The sequence below is a fragment of the Gopherus flavomarginatus genome, chromosome 4 (assembly GCF_025201925.1).
Source record: "Gopherus flavomarginatus isolate rGopFla2 chromosome 4, rGopFla2.mat.asm, whole genome shotgun sequence".
NCBI classification, from domain to species: domain Eukaryota; kingdom Metazoa; phylum Chordata; order Testudines; family Testudinidae; genus Gopherus; species Gopherus flavomarginatus.
The window spans coordinates 102,208,193-102,227,920 of NC_066620.1; the positions used below are offsets into that span (position 1 = coordinate 102,208,193).

The window sequence follows — 19,728 nt, forward strand, 5'->3', positions numbered from 1 at the left end:
AGACTACAGTGGGGATCAGCAACCTTTCGGAAGTGGTGTGCCGAGTCTTCATTTATTCACTCTGATTTAAGGTTTCGCGTGCCAGTAACACATTTTAATGTTTTTAGAAGGTCTCTTTCTATAAGTCTATAAATATATAACTAAACTATTGTTGTATGTAAAGTAAATAAGGCTTTAGAAATGTTTAAGATGCTTCATTATAAAATTTAATTAAAATGCAGAGCCCCCTCGGACCAGTGGCCAGGACCCGGGAGTGTGAGTGCCACTGAAAATCAGCTCACATGCTGCCTTCAGCAGTGCCATAGGTTGCCTACCCCTGGACTACAGTGACTATCTAGAGTCACTCCCTTTTCAAAAAATGCTTCATTGCAGAGCAGCAGGATTTTTTTTTATAAGGCATATTGCTGGCTCTGACCACTTCTCTGTATATTTTGCACAGCAACTCATAGGAAGATACAGCCACACTTCAATAGCTAAGAGGAAGAGACAAAATAAGCAGTAAAATGAGAAATGTCTCAAACCAAACAAAATTAAACAGGACAAAAGTCTGAAATAGGGACTCACAGGGAGTTCTCAATATGTGCTGTGGTTAAATAGCAGTGGTATACAATGGAAGTGTCAGGAAGACAGAAAAATGGTATTCTGAAAACAAATATTTAACAGGATACTGCTTGTAAGATAGTTCATTCGGAGGTTCTTCTGTGGCACCTATGACCAAAATTTCTGAGTTCAGACAGATGCACAGTATTGAACTAGAGTCTAGGATATAGCAAATACAGGCACAAATTAAAACAGAGTAATAGAAAATGCTGATGGCATATGTACTAACAGCAAAAGCAAGTCACTGACAAGAGAAAAAGTTGCCAACAGGCCATGAAATATCTTCGTGAACTCACCTGCAGCCTGATAGCATGTTCATGTTTCCTCTTCATGTCATTAATATGCCATGCCACTCTCTGCATTGTATCTATGGCATCTAGCACCACATCATAACCCTCAGTGTCCTTGTCAAGGTGGTTTTCTATTTCCTAATGAAGACACCAATAAGGAGACAGTTATTTTCACCTTAACTTTTCAAATTAGATGCATTAGATTTATTGTCTTGGCATCAAAATCCCTGAAACCAGTATTGCTTCCTCTGATATTAGTGTGTTATTGTCACCAATTTGGGCTAGGCACAATTGGCAAGGCAAACCCTCTACTGATGCAAATGCACACACAAGCAGAATGAGACCTGAGCCACCAGCACAGTATGTGTTAAGATATACGTGTGTACACACACACACAGGTGACCATTCACCCCTCATTGGGAAGGACAGTCCCAAATGTACATTTCAAGTCCCGGTCCTGGGCTGAATGACTCTAGAACAGTATTTTTCCCGGATTCCCTGTAACACTGCCAAAGACTGGGGGAGGGAGGGGGACCGGGAGCACCGTAGCATTACCACCTTTGAAATGCAAAAAAATGCTCCCCACCCACCCGGCAAGCTCACTGAAATGGTAACCTCAATCCCCAACCAGAAGGCAACTCCACATCTGCCCTCTCCTTAAACAGCCACCTACAGTATCTAGAGAGATAACACATAATGATAAGATTGATAACATTGTGATGTGCTTGCATGGGGGCGGGCAGACAGCTGCTGTTATTTTCAGCAGTTCTGATCTGTTATTACTCAAACTGTGGAAGTGGGAACTCTGCAGCATCTTTAGCTGGATATAGAAACATTTAACATTAGATATCCCAGAGTAATGTGCTAATAACGCAAATCTTTAGACCCACGTACAAAAACCTGGCAGATTAAATTATTTTTCTGGCAACTAGCAAATTAATTTAAAAAAAACCCAGCAGCGTGGTCAAATATTGGGCCAGGTGGTAACCCCAGGTGCCAGCCTCTTCCCAGTTAGGGGAAGGGAAGGGAGGAGGGAGAAGGGAGCTGCGGTGGGCTTAGCTTCCCCCCTCACCACAGGGCCCTGCCCCTACTCCTCCTCTTCCTCCCAAGGCCCCACCCCTGGCCAGGCCAGAAGTCAGAATCAGGCGGTAGTAAGATCTGCCCAGGGAGCCCCAGGGCCTCCACCTTCCCCAGGGGGAGGGAGAAGGACACGGGACGTGGGCTGCTCTTGGACACCCCAGGCTCCCACCAAGGGCAGGTGAATGGTCTGGGGCTCCCCTAGGCAGCTCTTACCACAGCCTGGCTGCGTCTCCATCTCCTGGCCTAGGCAGAGGCAGAAGCAGAGACAGGGTCTCAGGCGGGCATAGGCGCCAACTTTTGCTACTGTCAGTGGGTGCTCGAACTCCCTCTGCCCCCGGTCCCACCCTGACTCCACCGCTTCCATGAGGCCCCGCCCATGCCCCACCCCCATTCCAACCCCTTCCCTAAAGTCCCCACCCCAACTACGCTCCCTCCCTGTCCCTATTCCGATTCCTTCCCCAAATCCCCATCCCGGCCCTGCCTCCTCCCCTGAGCATGCCGCATTCCCACTCCTCCCCCTCCCTCCCAGAGACCAACTGTTTGGCGGTGGCAGGAAGCGCTGGGAGGTAGGCGGAGGAGCGGGGACATGGCACGCTGAGGGGGGGAGGTGGTAGAGGAGGTGCGGCGGCGGGGGGAAAGGAGGGGAGCTTGGCTGTCGTTGGGTGCAGAGCACGCACTAATTTTTCCCCATGGGTGCTCCAGGGCTAGAGCACCCACAGAGTCGGTGCCTATGCCTCAGGGTGAAGAGGAAAAGCAGGAATCAACGCCATAAGGAGGAGCAGGACTCCTGCATGTATCCCACTTTTGCATTTTGAAAAGGTGGTCCCCTTATTAACCACCCCAACCTTCTCCCCTTTCTAGGCCAATGCTCATTTAGTTTCTGGAAACAAATGGGTGTACGTACCCTGCCTACAAAAATGTGATTACATTCCGCATTAGGCTGGGGTGGGGCAGAAGGGATTCACCAGATGCTTTAAAATCTCTCTGTCTTTACTTTTAATTGCAATGTGATCTTGTAACAGAAAACATATGTGGAAAATGTTAACAAAGCAGGAATTCCTGAGAATGTTCTGAATTCAGTCCAGTGGATACAGAAATGGTTCTTGCTTCCCCAATCATTACTCTTCACAAAAATCTTACAAATAAATGTGTTTGTAAGTATCTATCTTCCCTTCTTACCGCCCCCAGCATTCGGACATGGAGAAAAAGAACTGTTTTTCATCTGAAAGAAATTTTTTCAAGAAATTGCTTACTCCTAACAGCAAGACACTCCCAAGCAAGATTGAAATTACAGACCGGAAAAAATCCAGTTATTTGGATGCATTAACCTATTCACTGTGTCTAAAACAATTACCATATGCTCTTCACTCAAAATGTATTTATATATTGTCAAGAGATTAGAGACAGAAAATGCTTCCACATGTAAAAAACGGATTGACAAAAGAATACACATCTTAATAAAATCTAGAACTGTCCTAACCTCCCGGTGTAGTAATACTGCAGGGAGGTGGAGGCACAGCTGTGCTAGATAGATATGTTTTTGTGTAAGCACTTACATGCAAAAGCAGGTGGTACTTTAAGATTCGTTGGACAGGTTTTAAGAGATATGATCCCAAGGGGAGAGAGTGTTGTAAAGCTTCTTGCCGTTCTCTGAAGAATTTGGCCAGTGTCTTGTTCCTCATGCACTCTGTTAGCACAGCCACTGATCTGAAAACATATAATAAATCTCCTTAGATACAGAAACAGCACATATTTATGTACCTACAGTAAGGAATTGTTTTTCCTTCCTTCCCCCTACTGTGAATATCAAACTCCTGCCAATCATGAAATTCCTGTACTAGTTTTGAGCCCAATCCTACTTTCCTTTCATATGTAGAATTCTTTTTGGAACATATATTGCAGAATAAGGTCCCGATTTTATGAGTAATAGAAGCTAATGGGGATTTATAAAATAATAATCATCCCTTAGTTAAGTACTTTTCACTTTTTGTATCATCGTGAATTGAAAGAAAAAAACAAGCAAGTAAATAACCAGCTTTGTGTATATGAATAAATATTTTTTGTATTTTAACTGTATTCTTTACTTATACACCTTGTAAAAAGGACAACGCAGGAAGAAACAGCAAAAAGGGGAACAAAATACTCCTACCTTGGATAATTGGTGCAGTACTGTGTATATATGTGAAAATCTTCACTCTATGTGTAGGGAGGAAAGATTTGATAAAATCTGATTATTTAATAAACTACCTACCAACAGTACGATCAATGCACATTTTTCATTTGACAATGTAAATTCAACTGTATTGTTGCCACTTATTACACTAATATTATCCCCTCCCTACAAAGTGTTTAAGGTTGTTCCTTGGCTACTCCTTTTGCCCAAATCCTAATTGGATGCCTACTTTCACATCACTCCACATCCTTGGAACAACGTCCCATGAAACATCTGCCAATCTTCCTTACCCGGTCTTCCAAAAAATTCTAAATTCTATTGTACAAGCCTTCCAGTGAAAAGAAACAAACCACACTCTTTTCTCTGTTTACTGTTCTTTATTTACTGACTTGCATGTTAAGGGTCCTATCATGGGAACTGCTGAATTCCTTCTGTAGGCATGTGGACTGTCCTCAACTCCTACCCAAGGTATCCAGCAACTTGCAAGATCAGAGTCAAACTCTTTGGGAATAGGGAACCTTATTGGTTTGGCATATTTACATGTTAACCCCACATACATAACAGTGCTATATAAATAATCTGTACAGTGTGGTTGTAGCTATGCCAGTATCAGGACAATAGAAAGGCAAAATGTGTGAGGTAGTATCTTTTATTGGACCAATATCTGTTAGATGAGAGAGACAAGCTTTCAAGCTTACACAGAGCTCTTCTTCAGTCACCTGTTCTGTTCACTGCAGCATCTGGCACCAGCCACTGTGAGAAGACAGGATGCTGGACTAGATGGACCATTGGTCTGACCCAGAATGGTCATTCTTATGTTCCTAAGCAATTAACTTTTGAATTTCCTGACTATGAATCTTTCATCTTGACCATGACATCTTTGACACTACCTTAAAACTATTTTGCTGGCTTTATATTTTTCAAATTATTTTTTTCTCTTTACATAAAGGAAAAAAAGACAGAAAGGAACAACTTGTATGCATGTGTGCACCTGCAGACTTAAGGACATTTTCTACTCGACGTGTTGAGTATGCAGTTTTCAGACTGTCATAAGTAATTTCACATTTGAGCAGAGACTAAGCATGTATGAAAACAGGAAGTTACCACTGAAGCTGTTTTGTAACTAACTTTAGTGGGGTTACCTGGCACCCTCTGAAAAATGCAATTTCATAACAGCTTTTTGTATAATTGGGTTCTAGGCACCAGAGCCTGGTTTCCCTTGCATTCCTGCTTGCTCCACAACTTCCCCCCTACTCATCACTTTATTTTGCCTTGGACCTTAAAAACACCATTCTTTTTTGCATTTTGATGTGATGTCTGACTCTCACCCTCTATCCCATGCTATTGGTGTGCAATTTATGCAGTGTTTGGTATACTGAGGATGAAAAAAAAAAAGTGTTGGATAACTATAAAATTTTTTTGAAGCAATCACTCTCCCCATCTTCATTTACTAGTCCAGGGTTAAGTCCTGTAATAACAAGACACCCAGATTCCACTACAGATATCTTCATAAGTTGCCTGTCTTCCCAGCTACACTTCCTTCAGTTACTTCTCTCTTCTCTGCTCACCTTTTCCAGCCTTCTCACTATAAGCGAGCTTGTGCCACCTTTACTCCCACTGAGTAGTATGTTACTTCACAAGTAGCCCCAATGAATCCATTGGAGCTATTTGCAAATTTAGGTGGTGCAATTTGGCCCTATATGAGGAGTCAATTTTGGAGACAGCTCAGTAATTATTTCAGCTTTTATCAGTTGATTTTAGGGTCTTTTTAAAAAAATCCTTCTAATTCTAGTCCAAATTTCTCCAGGAGAATATAGTTCTCACAGGACTCATTTGTTCACTAATGTGCTATGATCTGGTATTTCCTTCTAAATACCCCCACATCTCTGTTACTGATCACTTTGGTTTGGTCTTGACATAGATATAGTTAAATAATTTATTTTAGTCTTTCATGCTTGGACTAATTTTGCTGTTGCTGCTAGTTTTCATGGTGGTTTACATACACCCTGTATCCACACCCAGAGACAATGCGCTTGTGTCATAACCTATTAATGTACACGCTTGGAACTAACAGCTAAGGATAAAAACCATCTCAGCTAAAAACTAGGAATTAACCCAACCTCAGCCTGTAGCAGACATTACACTGTATAATTTTCTTAAGCAACTATTATCAATCTAGCTATCACTCTCATTAAGTCAGAAGTGCTATAAAGACAATAAATATGATGAAATTCAGTATCAAAGTAAGACAACTACAGTACAAAAAATATATGCAAGTAGGAAAAGACAAAATATAACAAGAAATCCTACGATATTATGAGTAAAGTACAGTATATTTCCTTGGCTATTTAATCATAACATATAATTTATAAACACCACCACATGACTTAGGTACAGCATATAACATTTTCTGGAACCAGTAATTCATAATGCTTTTCTTCTGTTCAATGGAGAAGAAGGGCTTTAAACTAGGACATGAGAGAAGAAGGTTGAGAGAGACTTGTGGAAGCTTCATGCCTCCCTTCAATAAACAGGAGCAGGAAAATCAGCTAGATGAAAATATAGTAATGGATAATGGAACACCACAAGCTAGAAAACTGGGTGAAATCTGAGGGAAAGAACTGAAATACCTGTGCATGAATGCAAGGAGTCTGGGCAATAAAATGGAGGAACTGGAACTATTGGTGCAGAAAGTCAAACCAGCTATCAGAGATTACAGAAACATGGTGCAATAGCACACTCATGCCAAGAACACAGATATTGAAGAGTATGTGCTGTTTATTAGACATAAGAATAAAGGTAAGGCTGGTGGGGTAGTTTTATACATCAATGAAGCAATACATTGTAAAGAAATACGAAGTGATAAAATGGACAAAACAGAATCTGTTTGGGTCAAACACACTTTGGGGAAGGATTGTAAAAGAGGTCCTTTGGGATAGTGTTAGGTGTCTGCTATAGACCCCCTACACATACACGTCAGATTGATATGGATAGTGATCTCTCTAATATTATTTTGGGATTTGTGTAATATGAGAGACTAACTTCCCAGATATAGATTAGAGAATAAATACCACTAATGTTGGTAGGGCCCCGTTGTTCTGTAATAGATGACAGTTTTCTTTACCAAATCATCACTGAATCAACAAGACATGGATGCAATTTTAGATTAGTAACTAGTGAGAACTTTATGGAATAGCTGGTTGTAAGAAATAACCTTGGATCGAGTGATCATGAGTTGATTCAGTTTAAATTAAATGGAAGGATAATCAAAACCAGTGTTATGCCACTGTGAAAAAGGCAAATCCTAGGATGTATTAGGTGAGGCATTTCCAACAGAGACAGAGGAAGTGTTAATGCAATTGCAAAAATAATTGGTAGGACCTCATGTGGAAAACTGTGTTTGAAGTTTCTGCTCAAATAAATGTGTTAGGTGTCACAAGTACTCCTGTTCTTTTTACGGATACAGACTAACACGGCTGCTACTCTGAAACCTGTGTACAGTTCTGGTTACCCATGTTCAAGAAAGATGAATTTAAACTGGAACAGGTGCAGAGAAGGGCTACTAGGATGATTAGGGGAATGGAGGGCCTGTTTTATGAGAGGAGGCTGGGAGAACTTGGCTTGTTTAGTTTATGGAAGAAAAAAAAAAGCTTTCTATAAATACATTAGGAGGGTATATAACAGGGAGATTGAAGAGCTATTTAAGCTAAAGGATACTGTTGGCACAAGAACAAATGGATACAAACTGGCCATGAACAAATTCATGCTGGAAATTAGAAGGTTTCTGACCACCAGAGGGGTGAGGTTCTGGAACAGCCTCCCATCAGGAGTTGCAGGGGCAAACAACTGAATTACTTTTAAGAGAGAGCTGGACAACTTTATGAATGTGATTGTCTGATGGTGTTGCCCATGATGGTGGGGGGCAGAGCTCAACAGCCCTCAGGCTCACTTCTGGTTAAATAAACTTCCTAAAGCTCATGCAGCATGGTTTCAGCCAGCCGCCAGCAGGGCTCAGGAAGGGATTCCGTCCTCTCTCTCCACCCAGTGTATTCTGGGAGGATGTTTTTTCTAAAATCTCCTTCCTTTGAAGCATCAGATATGATCATGACTGGAAATGAGACACGGGGCAGGGTGAGCCAGAGCTCTGAGGGGGAATTCTCTCTCTCAGAAGCTTAGCTGGATGGTGCTTGCTCACATGCTCACTGTCTAACTGATCACCCTGTGTGGGGTTGAGAAGGAATTTTTCCCCGGGTCAGATTGGCAGTGACCTTGGAGTTTTTTCGCTTTCCTCTGCAGTGTGTGGGTCTGGGCTAGTTGCCAGGATTATCTGGGTAAATCTGATTTAACCATTTCCCTTCCCTTGTAGTAGCCTGGAGCAACTGTGCATCTCAACCTCTCCTATTCTCTGCCTGTGGCACATAGTCTCTTGGAGGTCTTATTTAGTTTGATCTCATTTCAGTTCTTGGGTTTATTGTGCAGGTGCTGGGTGACCTGTGATATACAGGAGGTCAGACTCTTCTGACCTTAAACTATGTCTGACTTCATTTGACTGTCCTGTTTTTCAAACTTCATGAAGAAGGATATGTTGTAAACTTTTAAAGGAAAACTTAAATAAAAAAGTCTTTCTATCTAGCTTAGAGTTTTACACTGCTGCCCATCAATGTAATATCTGAAGATCTTCCTTGTAAAATCAGTAGCAACAGAAGTCGTCTTCATGGAGTCTCTGGCACATCTCTCTTTTCAGGGTAAAATACTGCTTTGGGCAGAATTTGTCTGTTTTTTAAATAATAATACATTTTAGTCTAGCTATAAGGAAGGACAAACCTATACATTTAAAATAAAAATAAATTTTAAACAAATTAATGACAAAAATTATCTGCTTATCTAGTGAGATGGGACAGAAAATACTTACACATTCAACGTTTTTAAGTCTTTTTTAAAATAGTGGCATGGACACTGTTGCCCTCTGAATTGGGCCAGACTGTATACTTTATACTCAAGGTATCTTTGGATTCACAAATGCATTTTATCACAACTAGGGCAGTATCGTAACTGCATTAGATTTTAATAAGTTAGGTAAGGAGATAGGCCTGTAGATAGTCAACCATGAACATTTGATCTTCGGTATGGTATAATTTAGAATTATAGATTTGAACGAGTTTATCAGTCAACATCATATACTTCTCTAAATCAGTTGCAGAATTCCTTTTGATGTTGGCAAGAGCTAAGCATATGGATGGAGGTCAGACTATGGGCATAAATCTGCAATTTATGGTATGCAACAATCCTGAATTCTTAGAAACATTAACATCTTGTAGTGTTAAAAGCAAAGCAACCATACTATGTAAACTTTCCTAGAGTTTACTTATCTAGTTTAAGACATGAATGTGCCTTTCAACAAGGCTCATGGCACACGTACAAAATTTAGTGAAAAATTAAATCTATCTCGTTTCAGAGCTAAAGAAAGAGAACATGACCTACAAATAATCAAATCAAATCAAATCCTCCTATATCATGGCCTGTTACTCATCCTCCCTCCTGGGCCCCCCCTGCAAAAAGTCCCTGAGAGATCAGATGGCTTTGCACTCCACTTCTAAAGCCAAATAATCAAACTTCCTGGACCAGCCAGGGATGAAAATCGCAGAGTTGAATGTTCCTCCATGGAGACTGCTTGGTTACCTATCTCTCTACATTTACAGTATAGACTGGTTAACTCAAATGCCTCAGATGATATCATCTGCTTTATAACAGATTCCAGGGAGAGGGTTGGGCTACCAGGATATGCCTTCGTGACAGAGTTAGTCCGGGTTAGCCTAGCTCAGGTGACACATTCCCACTGCAAAGTGCTACTCATACCAGACCCATATAACTGGGATTGATTTCTAGTGCGATAGCCTATGGTTCTTAGCAGTGCATGAAACTTGGCTGCTCCAGTCATTTGCCAGGTGCTCAGTCTCTCTAACCTAGCAGGGAGCTGCTGTCCATACCAGTGACACGAGAACAATACTTTATGTGAATAACTTCCAAGGGAAGTTACTCATTACTAATACAGACTGTTCTGAAGGTGAAAGCAAACAGAATTTGGCAGCAAGAACTTTTAATGAGAATCTCACTAAGGAATTCAGTCTGCAAACCACAAAGTGATTCATAGGGCACCTGCGTGACTTTCCTGCTTCTCTGTTTTTCTGCCCACTAAACAAAAAATGTCATTTGGGATACATTTCCCAAAATGATGGATCTTACTGATAGGCAAGGTGAGTGAGGTGATATCTTTTATTAGACTAACGTCTATTGGTGAGAGACACAAACTTTTCAACTTCCACAGAGCTCCTCTTCAGATCTTACTGGCGTCACTCCACAGCTTTACCAGAAGGCAATGCCAGGTTTTGGCCAAGTGGCAGCATGGCAGGGGGATTTCTTGGATAGTATCTATGTGCAAATGTTGCGAAAGTGCAGCAAAAATGGAGCAGACAAACATGGGGTTAAAACATAGTACAAATGAAGGGAGCAGCTAGATGAGAAAATACAGCCCATATAGAGCTGTGGGATAGGACTGGAGGACTAACTGCACCCAGGTTTGATTAGCCTGTGTTCTTGCTGCAAAACAGGTAGGTTGCCAGCCTGGACTGAAGTGAAACTCAAGTTAAAATCATGTACCCTGAGCCATGCTTGTTAGCTTGGGCTTAAAGCACCCTCAAGATCGGGTTAGATGTTTTTCTGTGTGGATGCAAGGGAGGCTGGGGAGGCACTTGGGCTACAGCCCAAGCTAACTTTGCAATGAAGACGTAACCACCCTCCATCCACCCACGTCCCACAATCCAGAGCGCAAACCAGAGAGATTAAAGTTAACATTTTGAATTGCACACAGAAATAGCTAGGAAGCCAGCAAAGTGGTGAAATAATATGTTTCTGTAAATATTTTAAACTCGAGGAATCCCACTATTGCAGAACCTACAGACTGGCTAACTGGACTACATCCCTTAGAGAATTCTGAAACCCAATTGTATTTTTGTGTGGAAGCTAAGATAACCCCTGGCCTATGCAACAGCAAGAGAAGGTCTGACCAAGCCAAAGTTGTTATATTGACCTCTGCCATCACCAAACTAGATTTAAAGTGTGGTCATCTCTGCTTGGAGTCTGAAATCACCTTCTATGGGCCCATGAAGTTGCCATGAAGTGAGTGTAGGTTCCCTCATCAACCCAAAAGAGCTCCTTACATGGACTATGAAGCCTCCTTAAGGAACAAGCCTTGGCTACCTCAGTGCCACCTATAAGAAAAACCTCAGTCAATTCAGCAAGGATTTCAGATGCAACAGGACAACCTGTACACCTCAACTATACCTTGCTTATGCTTAGCTCAACCCAAGAGTAACACACAAGGTAAATACTGTCAAATCTTATTTGGAACAGGATGCCTCCTACACGTAACATCAGGCAAAAACAACCTCTCTAATCCTCTCTCAACTTTTGCTGCACTGTGGTTTTATATATACATAGAAGGTACTTAAGAAAATAAATGAAAAAGATAAAAGATGTGTCAGAGTGCAAGCATTTGTGGTGCCGATATGCTGAAGTCAACTGCCTACTTCTTCTCTTTTGTTACTGATCTTGGAAATTAAAAGCAAGTCTCCCCATCCTCATTAAATTGTTGGTTGTGTTTCAGAAGGGTACGTTCTAAATTTCTGGGTGCTGAGTGAGAAGCGCAGAGTGCCAGAATTAAACACTCCTTTACAACTCCTCACTTAAATGTAAATATGTGGAATACTGAAGTCAGTCTTCTAATTAACATTGGCATTCTTACAATGAAAACAAGAGAGTGGGAGCTGGCAAGAAAATAAACACACACACTTTTATGTGACTAATTAAGCCATAGTTAAGCTTGCAATGGAAGGCTTTTATCACCCTCTGATTACCATTACTAGCAAAAGCTAAAACGTTTCAGAAAACTAATGTACTGAAGGTAACATACTTGTCCTCTAGATATACAAGCAGGAACCACAGTTGGTGTAATCTGGCATTGCGCCACTAGCTTCAATGGAACTACACCAGTTCATACCAGCTGAGGATCTGGCCCACAGTGTATTAAAATATTGTTAGTCTCCATCCTTCAGGATTTTTTAAATTCTATTTATGACCTATGAACAAATGATCCACTGGCAAACTGTGAGATAACTAAAAATATACAGAAAATTATCTTTTGTCCCTTGCCAAACCAACGACAGCCTCTAGCAATAAAATACAAGGTGGTATGAACAGGTTTTTATTTAAATAATATTGTAAGTTATTATTAAATATTTATGTAGTATCATAGGTTTGCATGGTTCTTCTGTCAGTTAGTGACTTTTACATTATCAGCTGGTTTACTACCCAAGGTGTGTTGAGGCCAACAAACCTAAGCTGCTGTTTTAGTCTCTATTTACCCTGGACAGTCTATATTTTGTTTAGTAAGATAAAGATTAAAATCCACAATCACTAGTCTTTGCTGAAAATGTGTTAACAAGTTCACAGTTCTCAGAGCAGTTGTATCAAATCATGGATTTGCACTCATTTTTAAAGACTGAATGCTTTCTAGATGAAATTCAAATGATCAAGTACTATGTGACTGTGAGCCTATTTTCCTTCATATACATGATTATGCAATGAAAGCAAAATTGTTATGTGGCAAATTTTATTTAGCACAGGGTCATATGATGAGTTCAAGTTCAAAGGAACTCAGTATGGTCAAATTTGGACCAAAATTAAATTTTGCAAAATGAAGCTTATTAAACGCAAACACACGTCAGCCCTAACACCATACATATTTTCATGAATATGATATTATCAATCCAATAAGCACAGGATTTTTACAACAAATCTCCTGCATCCTATGCCCTAAAATGCTGTAGCATTACATAGTGTTTGAGAGCCTGAAAGTGAAATTGACTTACTATACCAAAACTCAGCTAAACTGAATAGTCTACTTTCATTTTCAAAGCTTAATGAAATGCAAAAAGTAAACAAAATATGAAAATAGTTGGAAGTAATCTTTAAAAAAAAATGTAAGGCGTTGGAGCCAGATCCAGAACTCGTGTAAATCAGCATAGCTCCATAGAAGACAATGAAACCTTGCCAATTTATACCACCTAAGGATCCAACCCATGATGTTTAATGTGATAAATGTCCCTTTCTGCGTTTATTTCAGATCAAGGTTCTTGCTTTGTAGCACATTTGGATCAATAGATCACCAGAGTCCCTTACGACTCTATTCAACATATACAATTCTTTAATGAGGCAATTTTATCTGCATGATCCTAGGCTTGTAAGATACTAGAGACCCAGAACTGACTACTGGAATCTGCTAAAACATAACCAGAGATTACAGTACTGAATTCTACCCCAATGAAAACAGAATGGTGGGGTAATCTGGTTTAGGCTCATAGAATTGTAGGACTGGAAGGGACCTTGACAGGTCTTCCAGCCAGCCCTCTGTATTCGAGACAGGACCAAGCATTATCTGGACCATCCCTGACAGGTGTCTGTCCAACCTACTCTCAAAAATGTCAAATGACAGAGGCTTGGTCTACACTACGCGTTTAAACCGATTTTAGCAGCGTTAAACCAATTTAACGCTGTACCCATCCACACTACGAGGCCCTTTATATCGATATAAAAGGCTCTTTAAATCAGTTTCTGTACTCCTCCTCAACGAGAGGAGCAGCACTAAAATCGGTATTACCAGATCGGATTAGAGTTAGTGTGGCCGCAAATCGACGGTATTAGCCTCCGGGCGGTATCCCACAGTGCACCACTGTGACCGCTCTGGACAGAAATCTGAACTCTGATGCAGTGGTCAGGTAAACAGGAAAAGCCCTGCGAAATTTTGATTTTCATTTCCTGTTTGCCCAGCGTGGAGCTCTGATCAGCACGGGTGGCAATGCAGTCCCAAATCCAAAAAGAGCTCCAGCATGGACCGTACGGGAGATACTGAATCTGATCGCTGTATGGGGAAACAAATCTGTTCTATCAAAGCTCCATTACAGAAGACGAAATGCCAAAGCGTTTGAAAAAAAAAATCTACAGGCTACACAGTGCTGCGTGACAAGCGTAACGGGAAGCCAGAGACTCAAATGGATGCTCATGGAGGGAGGGAGGGGGTACTGAGGACTCCAGCTATCCCACAGTCCCCAGCAGTCTCCGAAAAGTATTTGCATTCTTGGCTGAGCTCCCAATGCCTGTAGGATCAAACACATTGTCCGAGGTGGTTCAGGGAATAGCTCGGCAATTTACTCCCCTCCCCCCACGTGAAAGAAAAGGGAAAGAAATCGTTTCTTGACTTCTTTCAATGTCACCCTATGTTTACTGAATGCTGCTGGTAGACGCGATGCTGCAGCAGTGAAGAGCAGTATCTGCTCCTCTCCTCTCCCCGGTGGCAGACGGTGCAGTAGGACTGCTAACCGTCCTTCTTATCAACCCGTGAGTGCTCCTGGCTGGCTTCAGGTGAGGCTGGCAGGGGGCACCTGGGTGAAAATAGGAATGATTCTCGGTCATTCCCAGTAGATGGTACAGAACGGCTGGTAACCGTCTTCATCATAGCAACTGGGGGCTGAGCTCCATCAGCCCCCTCCCTTTCATGTGTAAAGAAAAGATTCTGTCCTGCCTGGACTATCATAGCAGTAGCATGCTGGGCTCCTCTCCCCCGCACCGCTTAATGTCCTGCCTGGACTGTCATAGCACCGGGAGGCTGCCTCCCCCTCATTTTATCTCACTAACAAGTCACTGTTTCTTATTCCTGCATTCTTTATAACTTTATGACACAAATGGGGGGGACACTGCCGCGGTAGCCCAGGAAGGTTGTGGGAGGAGGGAAGCAACGGGTGGGGTTGTTGCAGGGGCATCCCCCGTGAATGGCATGTAGCTCATCATTTCTGCGGGATCTGACACGGAGCAGCTGTGCTCTCTGATACACTGCTTCTCTAGTACACTTGCCCCATATTCTAGGCAGGACTGACTATTTTTAGAAACCATAAAGGAGGGATTGACTCGGGGAGTCATTCCCAGTTTTGCCTTTGTGCCCCCGGCCGATCTCAGCCAGGGGCACCCATGATAGCAGCAGACAGTACAGAAGGACAGATAACCATCATCTCATTGCCAAATTACACCGGCAGCAGACAGTACAGAACGACTGGTAACTGTCTCTGCTATCACGCAAAAGCAAACGAATGCTGCTGTGTAGCGCTGGAGTATCGCCTCTGTCCGCGACATCCAGTACACATACAGTGAGTGTAAAAAAAAAGCTGAACGGGCTCCATGGTTGCCGTGCTATGGCATCTGCCAGTGCAATCCAGGGAAAAAGGGCGCGAAATGATTGTCTGCCGTTGTTTTCCCGGAGGAAGGAATGACTGACAACATCTACCCAGAACCACCCGCGACAATGATTTTTGCCCCATCAGCCACTGGGCTCTCAACCCAGAATTCTAAGGGGCAGGGGAGACTGCGGAAACTATGGGATAGCTACGGAACAGCTACCCACAGTGCAACGCTCCAGAAATCGACGCTAGCCTCGGACCATGGATGCACACCGCCGAATTAATGTGCTTAGTGTGGCCGCGTGCACTCGACTTTATACAATCTGTTTTATAAAACAGATTGTATGTAAAATCGGAATAATCTCGTAGTGTAGACGTACCCAGGGATTCCACAAGCTTCCTAGGCAATTTATTCCAGTGCTTAACTATCCTGACAGGAAGTTTTTCCTAATGTCCACCCTAAACCACCCTTGCTGCAATTTAAACCCGTTGCCTCTTATCCTATCCTCAGAGGTTAACTAGAACATTTTTTCCTCCCTCCTCCTTGTAATAACTTATTATGTACTTGAAAACTCATTCTTTTTACTCCAAACTAAACAAACCCAATTTTTTCAATATTCCCCCATGGGTCATGTTTTCTAGGCCTTTAATAATTTTTGTTGCTCTTCTCTGGACTTTCTTCAATTTGTCCACATCATTCCTGAAATGTGGTGCCCAGAACTTGACACAATATTGCAGTTGAGGCCTAATCAGCATGAAGTAGAGCCGAAGAATTACTTCTTGTGTCTTGCTTACAACACTCCTGCTAATACATCCCAGAATGATGTTTGCTTTTTTTTGGCAACAGTGTTACACTTTTGACTCTCATTTAACTTGTGATCCACTATGACCCTCAGATCTCTTTCTGTAGTACTCCTTCCTAGGCAGTCATTTCCCATTGTGTGTGTGTGCGCAACTGAATATTCCTTCCTAAGTGGAGTACTTTGCATTTGTCCTTTAATTCTGTTTTTGCCTGTTATTGTCTGGAATTGTCTGGATGAAGTTAAGACTTCCTGGGATTTTGCTTGCTAAGACTTCACACTCCAAAACCTCCCGAGGCTGCTTATCCATCTGACCATTACCCAGTCACTGGCCAATTATACAATCACCCATAGAATTTTAAAAAAGGAAAAAGGGGGGGAAAAAAGTATGAAAAGTGATCCAAAAATGGTGCATGGAACCCAATGGATAGAAAAGGGATTCTTCCCTTCTGTTTTGTTCTGCAAGGATTATCTTGTTGAAATCACCACCAGAAATCAAGTTTAGGTATTCAGAAGTTAATAAGTTCATCTTAATCTTGCATACAGTGGCAAGGTGTTTTCTGAAGATTCTTGAAGTAAGGTTTTATCACTTACCTTTGAAACAAAACATTCTGCAATAGCCACAGGGTCATTTTCACAGTTTTCCAAATCTTGCAAAAGTTCGCTAATAAAACAAATAAATAAAAAGGAAGAAAAATTTAACATATTTACAATATTTTATACATATATACACACATACATCTACATATACACACACACAAACGTGTTTCTTTGTCTTCTTTCACATCAAAACAGCCATCGCTTTAAGCATTAATTATAACCACACCAACATTCATACCTACACATTTCTTGTTTCCTTCTGCAAAAACACAACTGTAATTTGCATTTCTTCTATTTGTGCCATTTGTGTTATCCCACTTCATTAGGTAAACTTAGTCATACACAATCGTATGAAAATACTGATTTGCGTGCACACCCAATGGGTATCTGCCAATTCCACATGCAAAAAATACTCACACACAAATGTATGTCTAGAATTACATGCACCTGATACAGGGAGTTTCATTTTTGACACTATATTAAATGGTCAAAAAGCAGCACTTATACTACTACCCAAATGAATTCAGATTTCTCTCTCTCAGGATTTTGTACTAGACCTCCTCACCACTGCACTGGAGTGACCTTCCCTTTAAAAAGACTTGCAAAGCAAAGTTGTTAGTGGACTTCATGGGATCCTCTGGTCTTGCCCCTTACCTAATTATGGGAACTCTGGTTACAATAAGTTTGTTTTGGAAATGGGCTCTTGGAAATGACATTCCAGCATATATTATTTATAAACCACAAGTCACAACATGATCAAGGGGTACTGAGCTTCTAAGAAGAGACGAACAAATTCTGTGACTACAGTCCCTTCCAACAAACTTGAAATATGCTGGCTGTAGTGATTCTATTCTACTCACACCAAAGGAGCTGGCCAGCAGTTATATGAACATCACTATTGATATTCAAATGTACAGTGAAATTTAAAATGCAGTGAAGCAAATGTCCTACAGTGTAACAATTGTCTCCTGACTTCCATAAATTCTAGGAGGCTAGAAATACCTAGCCTGATAGGAGATTAGGAGAAGTTATCTCAGCTACTCTGAGAATCAGGAATGTATTACATATACAGAAAGAAGTAATAACTTCAGAGTAAAAAAAAACAACAACAAACTCTTATCTACCTTTAATAACTGGAAGAAAGAATCTTTTTCCTTGAAAGAAAGATATAAAGATATAAACTGGACCACTGGATGTCTGGAAAAAAATAAAACCCCTAGAAGTAATACTTCTGACACTCCAAGTATGAATTCTCTCATAGCGTGAGCAAGGCACTGACAGAGTATGGTCACTGTTGCACAAGATTCCATTCTTGAGGGCTGAGTCAAGAAATGGTTTGATCATTCTGATTTGTAATGTAAACATAGAAAATTAAGGTGAAAAAATTAAAGCAGAGGAAGAAAGCCTCTGAGCTCTCTATAGTCTTCAACTTTGTTGAGCTGCAATGATAGTCACACTTAAAACAAAATTAAGAACAATAATCTTAATCTCCTGTCAAACAAATTACTTATAGGACCTAACTGCCCTTAAGGAGATCCTTCTTTAGGTGACATTTTTGTCCTAGATGAGAGCTGGCTTCTTGCATTGCAGTTTTGTGTGCAAAGAATTCTAAGCTTGCACGTGGAAGTTTTCTTCTTCCAGTTGACATCAATTCCCCATGTTAACAAGAAAAGTAGTAACAGAACTAGGAGTCCTGACTTGTATTTTGCCCCTCAAACTTCCAAAAAGATCAGTGTGTCCAGTAGTTGGACCATGAGTCAAAAGAGCTGGGTTTTCTTCCCAGCTTCGTCACCAACTCACTATGTAATTTGGACAAGCAATTTAACCTATATGCCTCAGTTTCTCCATATGAAATATGGGGATAATGCTACCACTTGCTGATACTAGCTATCTGTAAAGCACTGTGAAATCACAAATTAAAGGTGCTGTAGTAATGTCAAGTTATTATTTTAATGACTGATTCCTTTTTTGCGAATGAGTTTTGGAAATAATGCTAACTGTTCTGAACAGCTCCAAGAAATTCCTGTTGTCCAACAGCAGAAGCTCTCCTGAGCTATTAGAATATGTAAACACTCATGAGTTCTTACATATTATTAGCTGACTTGAGGAAGAGCTCTGTGCAGCTCAAGAGCTTTTCCCTTCTACCAACAGAAGTTGATCTATTAAAAGATATTACATCACTCACCTTGTTTCTAACACTCATGTTATCAGTTCTACTGATGCTGGCCTTCTCTAATGCTATATTATTTCTCTCAGAGGTGTCAGTGTCATTACCTATAAGATTCCTACATTGCTTCAGCAGGTTCTAGGAAATGAACATCTAGAACATCAGCACTGGTAAGAAGGGCCTGCTTGTGGGGGAGTAGTATAAAATAGAGGAGTACTGCCTAGGGGTTCTAATCTGAATAACTGAATCCCCTGTAATAATCCCCGCGCCTCCTTTGTTGCCAATCAGCAACTCGTTTCCATGTGGCAGTAGAGAGAGATGCCATCTTGCAAACTGCACCTCAAAGGGAACTAGAGGGTTTGCAAAGTATAAAAAGGGATACTACCCAAGTCCTACCTACCACGGTTACAGCTAGGCACTTGACTTGCTGAAGTGGCCTGGGGGAGTCCAGTGGCATGAGAAAGCAGCAGCTTTCTTAGCCTTGTTTGCCATGTACGTTACAGTTTTCACAGACAACAGAAAAAAAAACAGTCCTCAGTATTTGCGACACTCTTATACTCACTGGCCACAGACTTAGTGAGTGTACAGAATGAGTGCTTTGAAGCAGCTAACATTGTTCTACCTAAATTACTGAAAGGAATCAAAATGGTGTGTGCTGTGAGTTACAGTCCAGTTTGGTCGACAAACCGGGAAGTACAGCAAGTGTTGCTATGGGCTGGATGGGCAATCATAA

General features: G+C 41.3%; 1 protein-coding gene across 1 annotated transcript in view; it reads right to left on the bottom strand.

Moving 5' to 3' along the window:
* PLEKHG1 (pleckstrin homology and RhoGEF domain containing G1) overlaps positions 1–19,728 on the bottom strand; it is a 224,319-nt gene that overhangs the window by 24,125 nt on the left and 180,466 nt on the right. The window contains exons 5-8 of the mRNA XM_050949995.1: positions 16,823–16,892; positions 4,120–4,166; positions 3,527–3,677; positions 897–1,028 (exon numbers count right to left, since the gene is read on the bottom strand). Coding sequence (XP_050805952.1) covers positions 897–1,028; positions 3,527–3,677; positions 4,120–4,166; positions 16,823–16,892 — 400 coding nt within the window. The remainder of the gene's footprint in view (positions 1–896; positions 1,029–3,526; positions 3,678–4,119; positions 4,167–16,822; positions 16,893–19,728) is intronic.